Consider the following 15,154-nt stretch of genomic DNA (forward strand, 5'->3'; position numbering starts at 1 on the left):
GGTTGGGACCTGGAGTAGAGGGCGGGCCCAGGTCCCTCCCTCTCCACTCCCCTCCTCCAAGGACACTAGTGGAGTAATTAAGAACCAGTTCAGAGGCAAGCAATAGTGCCCTGAACCTACCCCAAAGAAGAGAAAGCTCGAGACCCAGCAGATCAGTACTGGCAATTTGCCACACCCAGTAGGTTTCAAGTGTAATCTGAAACTGTTTCAAAACCAGTTCCTTAAATTTACCATAGTTTGAAGTATCATCAATAGACTTCTTATTGAATATGTCCAGAGCCTTCCCAGTCAGTTAGTTTTGCAACTAAAGTGGTCACTTTTTTGAACTTCAGGAATCGCATGGAGAGTGCACAGTCTCTCAAAGGTGATGCAATATTCAACAATATCACTGGATTCATCAGATTGCAGAAATAACTGCTCCCATTTGTGCATTTTTGGAGAAGTGGAGCCAGTTGCTGAAGGTTTTGTCTCTTCCACTCCATTACAGTCAGTTCACGCTTCTGGGTCTCTATCTGGGCCTGCATTTCTCAGTCTTTTAATTGCAGGGCTCTTTTGTGAGCAGCTTCCTCCCTGGCTGCCTCTGCCTCCACAGCCCTTCTGTGCACAGTCTCCTCCCTGGCTGCCTCTGCTTCTTTGAGCCTTATCTGAAACTTCCGGTCCTTTGCCTTCTCTTCCACTTCCAGTCTGGCCAGCTCTAGTTCTGTAGCAGCCTCACTGGTAGTCACTTTCCTGCTTTCTTGTGCTTATTTCCCTCACCCAAAACAAACAAACAGAAAATAAACCAGTAACCACTTTGTCTGTTCTCCAGCCACCATATTCAAAACTCACTTAAAATCACTACCAGTGTCGCAAAGCAATCAGCTGTGCACAGATCCTGCTCGACTATGCTACTGTGATGGGTTCAGTCACAGAGACCCCTTGAGACTGTCATCTGATGTGCTGAGACTACTTCTGAGCCCATTCTCTCTGCTAGTTTGGGTCTTCAGAACCGTGCCTTGTCGAGCCAGACATGCAAGCCTGCTGCTGGGCCCAGACTTGAAAGAAGTTTAGTCTGTGAAAGAAGCTTATTGGGACATCCCTAAGGGTGAAATTTACCTGTATTCAGTTTCGATACACAGATAGCCAATTTCAATGCAGCACAGATGAAGAATTTGCACTCAGGAAGATAGATTTTACTTCTCTTTATAGGCCATATTATTCTCTTTAAGGGGTCAGACTTGAGCTACTATAGTCATTTAACAAAAAGAACTTGCAATCAGTTAGACATACAAAACCTAAAACTAGCTGAAATTCAAGATGCAATCAATAAAAAAAACTAGGGCCGATAGGTACATTTTCTAATACCTTCATTGTTAAACTTGCTATATTTTCCTAACTAGGAATACAAATTCTAAGGATTCAAAATAAAATAAGAGTATTTCTTAATCCAATTAAAAATGTGAACTAAGTAACTATCTATAGAAGCAACTGGAAAACCAGTTTTTTTTCTTAATGTGTGAGCAGTGTTATGGTCTTTGAAGAAGTGCTGTACTCGTTAGCTTTGTGACATATGTCTTCCTCCTCTCCACAAGAACCTAAGCAGAGAAAAGTATGCTCTCCACCTCAATCTCCCCTTTTAGGGAGAATTTTGGGGACAGCTTTGCTTCCTGGGAACCAGGCATTGGTCTTCAAGGTGAGAAAAGAGGGGCTTATTTGTATGGTGTTTGTGACCACCTATGTTCAAGGAGCACTATATAGTGTAAACATGTTACACTAAGAGAATGCCCTTCCTCCACATAACTGGTTTTTCCTCCCATTGGAAACCAACCTGCAAGCCCCACCATCTGCTACAGCATGATGGAGGAGATGACAGTAAAAAAAACTAGTAGGTTAAATGAGAATTCCAAAAAGTCTTTTATAAAAATGGCTGCATTTCGTAGTAAAGGTAAGTTATACTACACAAATTTTAAAATCCACTGGAAGTTTGTACTAACAGGTGTGTGTGTGTGTGGGAAATCAACAGCTGATTAGCTGAAACCCTCTTTCAGTTACAATTACCATCAAATGCTGCAAGAATATCTGGATAAAAGCTATACAAAAACTCCAGATCAGATTCAGAGCATGACACAGTGTTGAGATTACCCTGGTCAGAATCATGAATCAACTATTTCTAAGGATACACAGGGAGCACCTTTTATTAGATCTATTGGCAACATTTAATAAGGTGGTTCTCTACACCTGGTTTTACTACCACTTATACAACACTGAAGTAGTTTAGGACAGATCCAATGGAGAGATCCGAGTCAGTGACAGTGGATGAATACTCATTGGCCTGTACAGGACTTGTGTATGGATCCTGCTCTCCAACAGTTGGGTTTTCAGTCCAATGTTCTTTAATAGCTATGTGGTACTGAGATTTGGTATTGGATTACAAGAAGGAGGCCAAAAATGACCCCAGCAACACAAAAGTATACCAACTGGTTTAGGAACGAAGCGTGAGGAGAATAAGACTTCCCCAAGCCTCTCTCAGGGCATGGCTACATGTGCAGATGTGGAGCGCTGGGAGTTAAACCTGCCTTTGTACAGCGCAGTAGGGAAAGTGCTCCAGTCTGTCCATACTGACAGCTGCAAGCGCACTGGCGTGGCCACATTTGCAGCGGCATTGGGAGCCGTGCATTATGGGCAGCTATCCCATAGAGCACCTCTTCCCATTCTGGTGCCGTGGCTTGTGAGGAGGAGGTGTGGAGTGCGGGGCATTTTGGATCCTGTCCCAACGCCCCGTGATGTTTCTTCCGTCCACATTTGGAGCCATCTTTCAACGTTTATTGTACTGTGCACTCTGTCTTCCCTTTTGGTCTGTGGGAATGGAGCCTGAACTGCAGGCATGGAGTCTGAACTGCTGAGGAGTATGCTGACTAGTCTCGCCAGCACGTCACATTTGGCAGGCGAATCATTCCTTATGATCCAAAGTGACAGTGAGGGCTCCGACAATATCAACTCGAGTAACGCGTACAACACGAGTTTGCTTATAGCATTCATGGACATGCTCACCATTGTGGAATGCTGCTTTTGGGCTCGGGAAACAAGCACTGAGTGGTGGGATCACATCGTCATGTACATCTGGGATGAGAAGTGGTGGCTGCAGAACTTTCGAATGAGAAAAACCACTTTCATGGGTCCGTTTGAGGAGATCGCTGCCACCCTGCAGTGCAAGGACATGAGACTGAGAGCTGCCCCAACGGTGGAGAAGCGGGTGGCTATTGCAATCTGGAAGCTGGCAACTCCAGACAGCTACCGATTGGTCTCTGACCAGTTTGGAGTGGGAAAGTCGACCGCTGGAATCGTACTGATGCAAATTTGCAAGGCCATTAATTCCATCCTGCTAAGAAGTACCGTGACTCTGGTTAATGTGCATGATGTTCTGGCTGACTTTGCACAAATGAGTTTCCCTAACTGTGGAGGGGCAACAGGTGGCATGCATATTCCAATTCTGGCACCTCCTCATGTAGCCTCCGAGTACGTTAATCGGAAGGGGTATTTCTCGCTGTTTCTCCAGGTGCTTGTGGATCACCATGGATGTTTCATGGGCATTAATGCAGGCTGGCCTGAAAAGGTGCATGATGCAGGTATCTTTCAGAACACTGCCCTGTTCAGGAAGCTGCAAGGCGGGACTTTTTTTCCAGACCAGAAGATCACTGTAAAGGAACTCAAAATGCCTATTGTGATCCTTGGAGGCCCTGCCTACCCCTTAATGCTGTGGCTCATGAAACCTTACACAGGGATCCTTTACCCGTTACAGCAGCAAGGAGTGGTTCAACAGGCTGAGCTAGTGCAGAATGACCATGGAGTGTGCCTTTGGTCGTTTAAAGGGTTGCCAGTGCTCTCTGTATGGGAAGCTGGACCTGACTGATGACAGTATCCCCATGGTTATATCCATGTGCTGTACCCTCCATGACATTTGTGAAGGAAAGGGTGAAAGCTTCACTCAGGCATGGATCTCAGAGGTTCAACACCTGGAGGCTGAATGTGAACAGCCAGAGAGCAGGGCTATTAGAGGGGCTGCAAGAATTAGGGATGCTCTGATGGAACAATTTGAGGCTGAAAGCCACCAGTAATGTCTGGTGCCCTGCACGGGAGTGAAGTGCAGTGGTTCCAATGCTAGTAGGCATCTGTGTTTGCTACACTGACCTGTGCCTGTTTCTCTTCTGGGCTAAGGTATCCTTTCCTTTATGCAATAATAAAGAATGTTTTCAAAGCCAAAAAATCCATTTATTGAAAAGAAAATCCATTTATTGAAAAGACGCACAACTGCTTGGGAAACACAAAAGGCAAGAGGGTGGGGGTGGGGAACGGTACAACCAGAGATTTGGGTATGTCCTGTCTGGAGTGCTGTACAGTGAGTGCTGCACTTCAGGATGTCTATACTGCATGGTGATAAGGGTTGAGTGCAGTGGGTAAGGGTTGTAGTTTTCAGGGCTGTATGGTGAAGCTACAGGTGCAGTGGAGAGAACCCAGATGCTAGGGGAAGTGGGTTGGAGGTGACATGGGGGCACAAGGGAAAGAGTTTTGGGGCAAGGGTTGAGACGGGGGGCAGGGGGATGGTAGTGATCCGCCTGCATTGCTACGAGTGCCTGTATCGAGTCCGCTTGGCGCTCCATGATGCTTAGCAGCTGCTCCATGCTTTGGTACCAGCGATCTGCATTCTGCTGATGGATCTTCCTTTCACTCTCCCGCCACTCCTGCACTTTTTGATTTTCATTACTTGAATGCTGCATTACTTCATGCAACATGTCTTCCTTGCTTCTTTGTGGCCTCTTTCTGATTCTTTGGCGTCAGCCGGTGATAACATGGACGGCTGAGATCTCAAGGTTGCATCTGTAAAGGCAAAATGCAACACTTAACAGAGGCAACATTGTTCATACCAGACAGAGCAATGATTCCCCCATACTGAAGGGCAAGCACAATAGCATAATTTGCCCGTCCCAAAGCAAGTGCACATAACCCACGGGAGCTCCAAAATGGTGAGTAGGCAGAGGGTCAAGCGTGACCGATTGTTTCACGGCTGTATTGTCCTCTGGGTTTCTGTGCTTTGGGGAGCAGCAAGGAGCCCCTATACTGAACACTGTCCCCACATTTTCCATAGGAGTTCATTCTGGAAGATATCTCGCTGCTGAGGGTGACCTGGAAAGCAAGGGAGGGTCTTCTACTGCAATGTGGCTTCTGCCCTGGCCCATATGCAGCTTGCCTCTGAGCAGCAATGGTCCCCCCGCCCCCATGGCAAAGTGGCACAGACAAGTTAGCCTGACTGGGACAAGGATCACAGTGGCTCTCCCGAGAAACTTGGCAAGTGCATTGCCCAAGTTCTGTATGAGACCTTTGAAGAGATCACTGAAGCTGATTACTGCAATGTGAGAGAGCACATCAATGCCCCATTTTGCATCTAGGTATGCATGCAGCCCTAACCCTCCTCGCCCCAAGAGCCCGCACCGAATAACCTCCTTCCCAAAATAAAACCCGCTTACCGGGAACCACCTCTGGTGTTTGTCCTTCCCCTAGAACCGGCCGCCGTGACTGGCTACCTTCCTCCTGGCTTGAAAACAGCTCCTGGCTGCCTGCATCTAGGGATTCTGGGGTGTCTTCCTCCGCCTCAGTACCCTCACTCCTGCCTTGCTCCTCCTCTTCCTGCCTTGTTGCACTGGGCTCTGAAGTGTCCATGGTGGTCCCCGGAGTGGAGGTGGGGTCACCCCCAAGTATCTCATCCAGCTCTTTGTAGAAATGGCAGGTAGTGGATGCAGCACCGGAGTGGTGGTTTGCCTTGTGAGCTTTGTGGTAGGCATTCCACAGCTCCTTCATTTTAATCCTGCACTGCAGTGTGTCCTGGTCATGGCCCCTTTCCATCATGTCCCTGATATCCGCCCAAAGGTGTCATAATTCCTACAGCTGGAGAACAGCTGGGACTGGACAGCTTCCTCCCCCGAAACACTGGTGAGGTCCAGCACCTTGCCATTGCTCCATCCTGGGGCTCGCCTGGAGCATGGAGGCATGGTCACCTGGAAAGATTCGCTGAGAGCACTCCACACCTGGCTGAGCAAACAGGATGGGATTTTTCAAAATTTCCAGAGAATTTAAAGGGCGAGTCTGATGGTCGTCACCTAAGGACAGGGCAATAGAGTTCAAAGTGATGACCAGAGTGGCTAGCACAGGCATTCTGGGACAGTGCTGGAGGCCGATCAGAGCGCATTAACAAACCAGGGCGTCCACACTGGCGCCGTGGCGCTCCAGCAGAGGTGCAGTAAACATTATTCCACTCACTGAGGTGGAGTACCAGCAGCGCTGTAGCCATGGAGTCAGAGCGCTCTACGTACCTTACCAGTGAGAACGCGTAGTGAGCTAGTGCACCCAGGGCTCTTTTATTGTGCTGTAACTCGCAAGCACAGCCAAGGCCTCAGTTTTTGATAGAGACTATTCAGAGACAGCCAGAAAAGTCTAGGTGTGGTCATTAAACAAGGGCTGATTTACGAATCATCATCAGCAGTGGTTAAGGATACTTCTCACCATATTAAGGCCTGATCTACACTAGAAAATTAAGTCAGCTTAACGGCATCAGTCAGACGCGTGAAAAAACCACATCGCGAGGTAATTAAATTGATCTAACCCCCAGTGCAGACAGCACTAGGTTAACCATCAACCTACCTACTGCCTCTCCCAGACATGGATTACCTATGTCAATGATAGAAACCCTCCTATCAGCATATGTAGTGTCTACACTGAAGTGCTACAGCAATGCAGCTGTACCACTGTAGCATTTCAAGTGTAGACAAGTCCCGAACATGTCACCAGCTGGCAAACTTCCCTCTCAAATTGTGATCTAGTAACCAGTATGCAGTATTATAGGATTACTAATGCTATTACTGAATTATAGCAATGTGCTCTATATTCAGATGCTACTATTATAATCAGGTGTGGTCAAACAGATTCACAATTTATTTGCTGCTTCGTATTTCATACTGCAGGCCTTAGAATTACGTTTACAAAATGTCATTCCTGCTGAAAATCCTAGATATAACTTTTAGATAATGTTTTCACCTCTTAGCTCAGAGAGCCGAGCAATCTCATCAAAAACTCTAATGACAGAAGAAATGTTTTACGGTAGGTCCTAAATTTTGAAAAATCCAACCTCAAAAATGCTTAAAAGTTAATCACATCTATTTAACAGTGCTTCATGCACATACATTATGTGGCTCGCTGATTTCGTAAGTACTTCCTCCATCAACAGACTTTCAGTTCCAGTTGATTGATAAAGTATCACAAAATGACTGCACTTAGATAGCAGTGACATCCCATTTGTTACATGGCACATGCCCCCCCACCACCAAAATCATTCTGTTTCAGTGTATTTGTTCTTACCACAGGCAATAGTCCAATAAACCAAGGAGTCTGGCGCCTGGTAGAGGATTCGATATGGTGCTACCCTAGCACTGGAGTCCAGCACAACATCAAGAGTACCCACGAGGAGACCTGTGGAACAGGAAATTCTGTTGGTGAATGTGGCCTGTTGGACTATCTGTTGCATATTAAATTACTACATGACGGATCATTTTTGCCAACAGGTAAAAAGATCTATAATCAAAATAGAATTCAGCTTTTACACGAGTTGATATTAGTTTAAAAAAGAAAACATGCTGAAGAATAATTATTTGTTTGTTTGTTTGTTAAGAAAAAGTACATTTTAAAACAGTTCACATTCTTTAGGTATTTCCTTAAGATACACTGAACACCCCACAAAAGTTCAAATTTGGAATTTCAGGTAGGAAAAGATTTGTGTTTGCTTTTGTTTTTCCTTTACAGAATATCTTCTTAAAACCCCTGAGTTAGAAGATCATTAGCTACCCTAAGGGCACGGAGACATCCAGTAGGACTTGATACACAAAAGTGTTAGTGTCTCTTCAATGGTTTCCTTGACATGTCCATAGGTTCTTAGGGCTTGGCTACACTTGCAAGTTGCAGCACTGGCGAGGGGGTTACAGCGCTGCAACTTAGCAGGTGTCTACACTTAAAAGCTCAGCCAGCACTGCAACTCCCTGTTTGCAGCGCTGGCTGTACACCTGGGTCTGCTTCCGGTGTAGCGAGACCAGCGCTGGTGATGCAGCGCTGGTCATCAGGTGTGGACACTCACCAGCGTTTTTATTGGCCTCCAGGGTATTAGGACTTATCCCCCCGCAATTCCGTTTTCAGCCTCTTCTGGTCATCGCTTCGCATCCACTGCCCTGGGCTCAGAGCCTGGAGAGGAGGGGGGTTGTAGAGGACCCGAGAGGGAGCTATGAGGTGTTGGAGACTCCCAGGAGTCATGCAGGCAGGAGCTATTTCCAGCCAGGAAGAAGCTAGCGTCGCAGCTGCTGGATTGGTATGAGGTACCAGCAAGGAGCCTATTCCTGGTAGAAGCTTTTATTATAAGGATGCAAAATGTTTTGGAGCAGGGGGGCTATGGCTGCCTGCAAGCATGCCTAGATGTGGAATAGCCCATTGATTTCCCTTAGCTGTCTTTGCTTTCCACAGCACAGAACCCATGGCTTCCAGAGTGAAGCAACCCCCACCCACCCCTTCCCAGGTGGCTGTCGTGTGCAAGATGGCGCTGAGAGTAGCTGCTGTGGCAGATGTGGGTGTAGGGTCAGTGTTATTTCCCTGAGCTGCTCTTGCTTTCCATAAGTCACAGAAACCATGGCTTCCACAGTGAAGCAGCCCCCTTCCACTGTGGAGCCACATGTGAGGAAACTCGCCATCTCTATCTGCCAGCTGCGGCCTCTCTGTGCATGCTCAGAATGTGTAAATGATGCTCCAAAAACTCTTAAAACACGCAGGCTCTGTATTAACAGTTTATCTCTCTGTTTTCTTTTTTAAAGTGACCTTGAATACTGCTCCCTCAGTGCAGACTCTGAAAGACTGCAAAGCTTAGAAAAAACCAAGGAAGACTTAGCAGAGATGGTGAAGCAGTTATGAATCTGTTTTCCACAGAAAATAAAAGTTGCAGATGGAGGGAATAAGGAAACCATGAAAAAGGAACAGGCTGCCAGATAAAGGAGAAGGCTGCCAAGAGAAAGGAATACTACCAAAGAGCACAGATCGGCAGGGATGATTAAAAAAAAGTGGAAAAAAAAGCGTCTCATTTCTTTCATGTATTATTTTCTTTCCATAACTTATGAATAATATAATTTATATACATTGCATCATATATGCTGTATGATTGGTATTAATGACTGCTGTTTCACATGTGTGGGTCCCCGCACTCCTGGGGGTGTGCACATGTGTTGGTTCCAGCTGCTTCCCTGCACGGGTTAATGCCCGGAAACTGCAGGGCAGCATGCATGGGGCTGGCTGAAGGCAGGCAGGGGCTGACTGGAGGTGGGTCTGGCTGCAGCAGGCCAGGGATGTGGGCTGGTGGAGACAAGGGGTGTGGGCGGGCTGGCTTCAGGCAGTGGGGTGCAGCAGGGGTTGACTGGAAACAGGGCAGGGTGCGGCTGGGCAGAGTGTGGCAGAGCTGGTGCGGGCAGCAGTGTGTGGGGGCTGGCTGGCTTGGGCAGGGCTGTAGGGTGTGTGGCAGGGGTTGGCTGGAAACAGGACAGGGTGTTTGGCGAGGTGGCTGTGGGCACGGGGTGCAGAGCTGGGTCAGAGCTGGCTGCAGGCAGGGGGGCCGGACTGGTGTGGGCAGGTCATGGGTGCGCAGAGACATCTGGAACCCCAGCCCTTTAAGCAGCCCCCAAACCCCCTTCTACTCGGGACCTTTTAAATAGCCGCGGGGCGCTGAGGATGGCAAGAGGGAGGTGGGGCTCCGGCGGCTTATTTGAAGGACGGGGTGGAAGAGGCAGCTGGAGCCCCAGGACTTTTACAACCCTCACTGCCCAAGGGCTGAGGCGGGCTATTTAAAGGGCCAGAGCTCCAGCCGGGGTCGCGGGCTTGCGCGCTGTGGCCGATGCTCCAGACGGAGATGCGGGGCCTTGCACGCTCCGGCCGGAGCCGCCGGCCTTGCGCACTCCAGCCGGAGAGCGCGGCAGCTCCGCGACTCCGCTCTCCCGGCTGGAGCCACGGTCAGAGCGTGGCAAGCTCCGCGACTCCGCTCTCCTGGCCGGAGCGCGACAAGCCCCGCCGCCCCACTCTCATGGCTGGAGCCCGGCCGGAGCGCCGCAAGCCCGCAGCCGGCTGGAGCTCTAGCTGGGAGAGCGGGGCCATGCCGCGCTCCCGCCGGTGCTTCACTCAAAGGAGCGGGACATGGAGCCAGACCGCAGCTGGGGACGGGTAAGTTAAAAAAAAAAAATTAAAAAGGTGCCTAAGGTGCGGGGCCCTTAGGCGTGGGGTCCGATTCCCTGGCAGCACGGGTCGTTGGAACAGGACAGCGGAATGTACCCGCACGCTCCGCCTTCCCACAACCACAGCGACAAAATGGGACTAGGTGCTCTGTGGGATAGCCACCACAATGCAACCACTCCAACAGCCCGCAACGGTGCATAGTTGGACACACTGCAGCGCTGGTCGCTGTCAGTGTGGACACACTGCAGTGCTGGCCGTACACAGCTGTACGACCACAGCTGTAACTGCCAGCGCTGCAAAACTATAAGTGTAGACAAAGCCATAGTTATTCTCCTCTTTGCTGCTGAAAAGAGTTTGACTGTATGGGTATGTCTGATACTGCAATTAGACACTGACCTGTGCTGTTACACAAATCATCTACTACAGTCTCTGGAATGGCTGTTGAAAACAAGCTTGGCCATGACTATACTTCGGGCTATATAACTGTGGTGTAGATGTTCAGGCATGGGCTCAGGCCTAGGACCTTACAAGGTGGGAGGATCTCAGAACCAGGCAGCAGCCTGAGTCTGAACATCTACACTGCAGTTAAAACAATCCCTTAGCCCAAGCCCCATGAGCCCCCATCAGCCAGCACAGGTCAGTGTCTAATTGCAGTATCAGACATACCCATACAGTCAAACTCTTTTCAGCAGCAAAGAGGAGAATAACTAAGAACCTATGGACATGTCAAGGAAACCATTGAAGAGATATTAACACTTGTGTATCAAGTTCTACTGGATGTCTCCTTGCCCTTAGGGTAGCTAATGATCTTCTAATCCAGGGGTTTTAAGAAGATATTCTGTAAAGGAAAAACAAAAGCAAGAACAAAAGCAAACACAAAACAACAAATGGAGGGATGTTTTTTACATTCTTGATTAGGTAAAAAGGTGATATTGAAGATTTCCCCACCCTCTATAAGTTGGACTTCACCTGGTTTTGCGAGATGTTTTGAGGATGAAGAAGAGGGTGTCTCAAAGAGTACTATTGTGAGCACTCTTGCATTGTAGCCAAAGAAGGGTAATGTACCTTTATCAATGGCATCCTTTCTCCAGGTATTCATTAGATACTGCAAATAAACGAGTCAAAACAAAAACAAAAAAAAGCTCCAAAATTTGAATGCATTGACTAACATTCTCTTCCCCTTTTCAGTTGCTCATATTCAGTTTTGTAATGTCATAATTGTACTACTTCTCCATTGTGCTCTCTTTCCTGGTAGAAAAAAACGGAATTTCTAATATGAAAAAAAAAAAAAGAACCCTTTCCTCACCCTTCCTCTTTTTTGGGACTGTCAGGGTTCCTTCCCCACTCTGAACTCGGGTACAGATGTGGTGTCCCACATGAAAGACCCCCTAACCTTATTTTTTACCAGCTTAGGTTAAAAACTTCCCAAGGCACAAATTCCTTCCTTGCCTTAGTATCGCTGCCACAGCCAAGTGATTTAAACAAACATTCAGGGAGAGCTACTTGGAGCCCTACCTTCCCCAAATATCCCCCCAAGCCTCTACACCTCCTTTCCTGGGGAGGCTTGAGCATAATATCCTCACCAATTGGTACAGGTGAGCACAAACCCAAACCCTTAGATCTTAAGAACAATGAAAAATTAACTGGGTTCTTAAAAGAATTTTAATTAAAGAAAAGGTAAAATAATCACCTCTGTAAAATCAGGACAGTAAATACTTTACAGAATAACAAAAGACTCAAAAAACACAGAGGATTTCCCCTCTAGGCAAAACTTTAAAGTTACAAAAACAGGGATAAATCTCCCTCTTAGCACAGGGAAAATTCACAAGCTAAAATAAAAGGTAATCTAACGCATTTCTTTTCTGCTATTACGTACTATTTCTGCAACACTAGATGCTTAGTTCAGATATAGCTTAGGGAGATGTATTTTCCCCTGCTCTGTTTCCTGGCTGGCTCTGAGAGAGACAGATAAAAAAACCTTCCCTCACAGATTTGAAAGTATCTTCTTCGCTTATTGGTCCTTTTGGTCAGGTGCTAACCAGGTTATTCGAGATTCTTAACCCTTTACAGGTAAAGGAGGGATTTTGTGCTACCCTTAGCTGTATGTTCATGACAAGAGGTATTCAGGGAACTTTAACTGAAAAAAATAAAGCACTAAGCGAGTTTAGGCAATTATANTCTGAGCTTCTTAACCCTTTACAGGTAAAAGAGGAATTAACCCTTTATAGGGTAAAAAGGGATTTTATGCTACCCTTAGCTGTACGCTTACGACAGGGACAAAGTATCCTTTCGGGCTCTCTTTAAACATCAGAAAGATACAAAGAACACAAACTCATGATTTCCCCTTTCGAGTTGCTTTTAAGTCCAAAATGTCAATTAACATTGGAATTATCCCACCAACAGTCAACCTAGAGCAATTAGGAGGCTTTCATTTGATGTATTTCAAACAAACTCATTTATAGTTCTTCCTGGGTCAGATTGGTTGGGAGGTAGGTAATCTCCTCCTCTCGTTGCATTAATGTCCATCAACCACCTTTTGTGTCTAAGGAGTCTCAATTATCATGCTGAAGACAGACCTGAATATGTTACCAGAACTTTGGCAGGCAGTGCTACAAGGATGTATGCCTATAATAGAAGCTGAATAGAAAACAAGAGATACTCTCTATTAAACAAGAGATACTACACATTAACTGGACAAGTTGGCCTCATTTGACATACCTTAAGTCTAACCTCTGATTTGACTTTTTGACAACTACTGTTTGTTGACCAGATGGCTTCCCCAAACATTCTACAAACACTCCTAGATAAGTTTTGACTCCATACAAAAACCAATCGGCAAGAATAATTTAAAATTGTTCCTTTAAAATGTACATGATCTTGCAACTCATCTACATTAAACAATTTTGTCATTACGAGGCCCTGATTCAGTAAAGCACTTAAGAACATGTTTAGTTTTAGGCATATGCATAGTCCCTTACAACTTTAAAAGGTAAGCATGCGTTTAAGTGTTTTACTGGACTGAGGTATAGGGCAATGTTTTCTACAAAAGTGAACTGCAAAGGAGCTTTTGCTCTGTATTTGCATTAAACGCATTGCAAGAGTTACACTCAAGCTTTGCAACTCCATGCATTTGCAGACAGTATTACAAATGCAAGTCATGGGGCAACAGCCAAATAAATTATTTGTAGGCCATGTGTGCTCTCACAGTGATAAGCAGCACCATCAAAACTTCTGATCTGGGCTGCAAATTCCCACCTTCATGCAATTAAAAATTTCTCAATTTCTTTCCTACTGCTGTACTTCTAAAATTGATATGATGTGACTGTGGTCCTGAGGATTCTGCCACCACCTCTGCAAGTATGTCACTGCAGAAAACTAGGACAGAGAGAGCTGAGGACACTGGATGCAGCACAAACCCATTGGCCTGCTCAGCGGTGTCAAGTCAGGAAAATATCTCCCTCCCTAACTCATTCTCACTGCGCTGTTGGAGACTGGGGAAAGGAGAATAAAAGTTATGGTGTAGGGGTGTCTAATCCTTTTTAACTGGAAAAACAGATTGCAGAGATGTTACTGCTGGTAAGGCTAGGGGAAGGAATATTCATAACACTCCACAAAAGCCCAGATTTCAGTTAATCTTTTTTTTCTCATATCTTCACTCTTTACAGGTAATTTATGGCTATGACTTACTTTATTTATAAAACTGAACACAGTATTTTGATAGCAAGAAACGTTGCTTAGAAATTTGTTTTTTAAAAAATAATGTGTTTATTCATATCTTTCAAAGCCAATTAATATTGCCTATTCAAATCTTACAATTGCCCTTGAAGGCTGTCCTTTAGGAACTGCTCCAGTTTATACCATAAGTCAGTTTCTTTTGTGCAGGCAAGTGATGCAAGCAGAATGAAATAATAGCTGTTTAAATTGATTCTCTCTCTGAGGAGCCTTGGAACAGAAGTGATTGTATTAATTGTTATTAAAAAAAAAAGTCTATTTTAACCATCTCCCAGTTTATTAACTCATGACAGAGCAAGTACATTCTGCTACACATTAGCAATGAATAGATTTGAGAGATCAAACGAAAAGATGTAATTGAAAAAAAATAATTTAAAAATATACTTAATTCACCATTTACCCAAAATACTGTATTACCCAAACCACGGTTACATCCTCTTGCACGAGTTAACCCTTGAATTACACAGCCATTTTTATATCCATGAAAAATTATGGACCAACATGACTACTGTTTTGACTTTTCTACAGTATTTCTGAATGTTGTATGTTAATAGCAATCTTACAACAAAATAAAAAGATTTCGAGTTTCACAGTACTAAAAACCTATTAGACCCTATTCATATGACTAGTTCTTGCTGTGAGCAAGAATTATTCAAGTGAGTAGGGGTTTTTAGGATCAGCCCCATAGTAATTAAAATGAGGGCCCTGATCCTGCAAGCACTCATTCAGGTGAGTAATTTAATGCACAGGAGTAATCCCATTAGAGACAGCTGTTTACAGGATCAGAGCCTGAAATACTACACAGATTCTGCAAATTACTCTGCATAGGCAGACTGCACTTGCATGAAACCCCGTTCGTTGTAGTTGTTAGTCTGCCTGGAGCTACTTGTGGGTCAGAGCCCTACTTAGCAGTACAGGATATTATCAACTTCCAAACAAACATATAAAACCACACACACTCTCTCCTGAGTATTTTAAAACTACTATTGTTAAAAGTAACTTCTAAAATAACTACATATGAAAGTTACTAGAGGAAAAACATGTCTCTCTTTTTTCAGTTTACTTTATGCTCTTCACAACATGCCACAGTCATCTTTAAATGTTTGCGCCATGGACAATGTTTCTGCTCTCCATTTTTTTT

General features: G+C 45.5%; 1 protein-coding gene across 2 annotated transcripts in view; it reads right to left on the minus strand.

Moving 5' to 3' along the window:
- TBC1D9 (TBC1 domain family member 9) overlaps window positions 1-15,154 on the minus strand; it is a 103,299-nt gene that overhangs the window by 73,583 nt on the left and 14,562 nt on the right. For both annotated transcript variants that reach the window (XM_032805288.2, XM_075066279.1), the window contains one exon: window positions 7,387-7,497. In XM_032805288.2, the coding sequence (XP_032661179.1) occupies window positions 7,387-7,497 (111 nt within the window). The remainder of the gene's footprint in view (window positions 1-7,386; window positions 7,498-15,154) is intronic.

The sequence above is a fragment of the Chelonoidis abingdonii genome, chromosome 5, assembly GCF_003597395.2.
Source record: "Chelonoidis abingdonii isolate Lonesome George chromosome 5, CheloAbing_2.0, whole genome shotgun sequence".
NCBI classification, from domain to species: domain Eukaryota; kingdom Metazoa; phylum Chordata; order Testudines; family Testudinidae; genus Chelonoidis; species Chelonoidis abingdonii.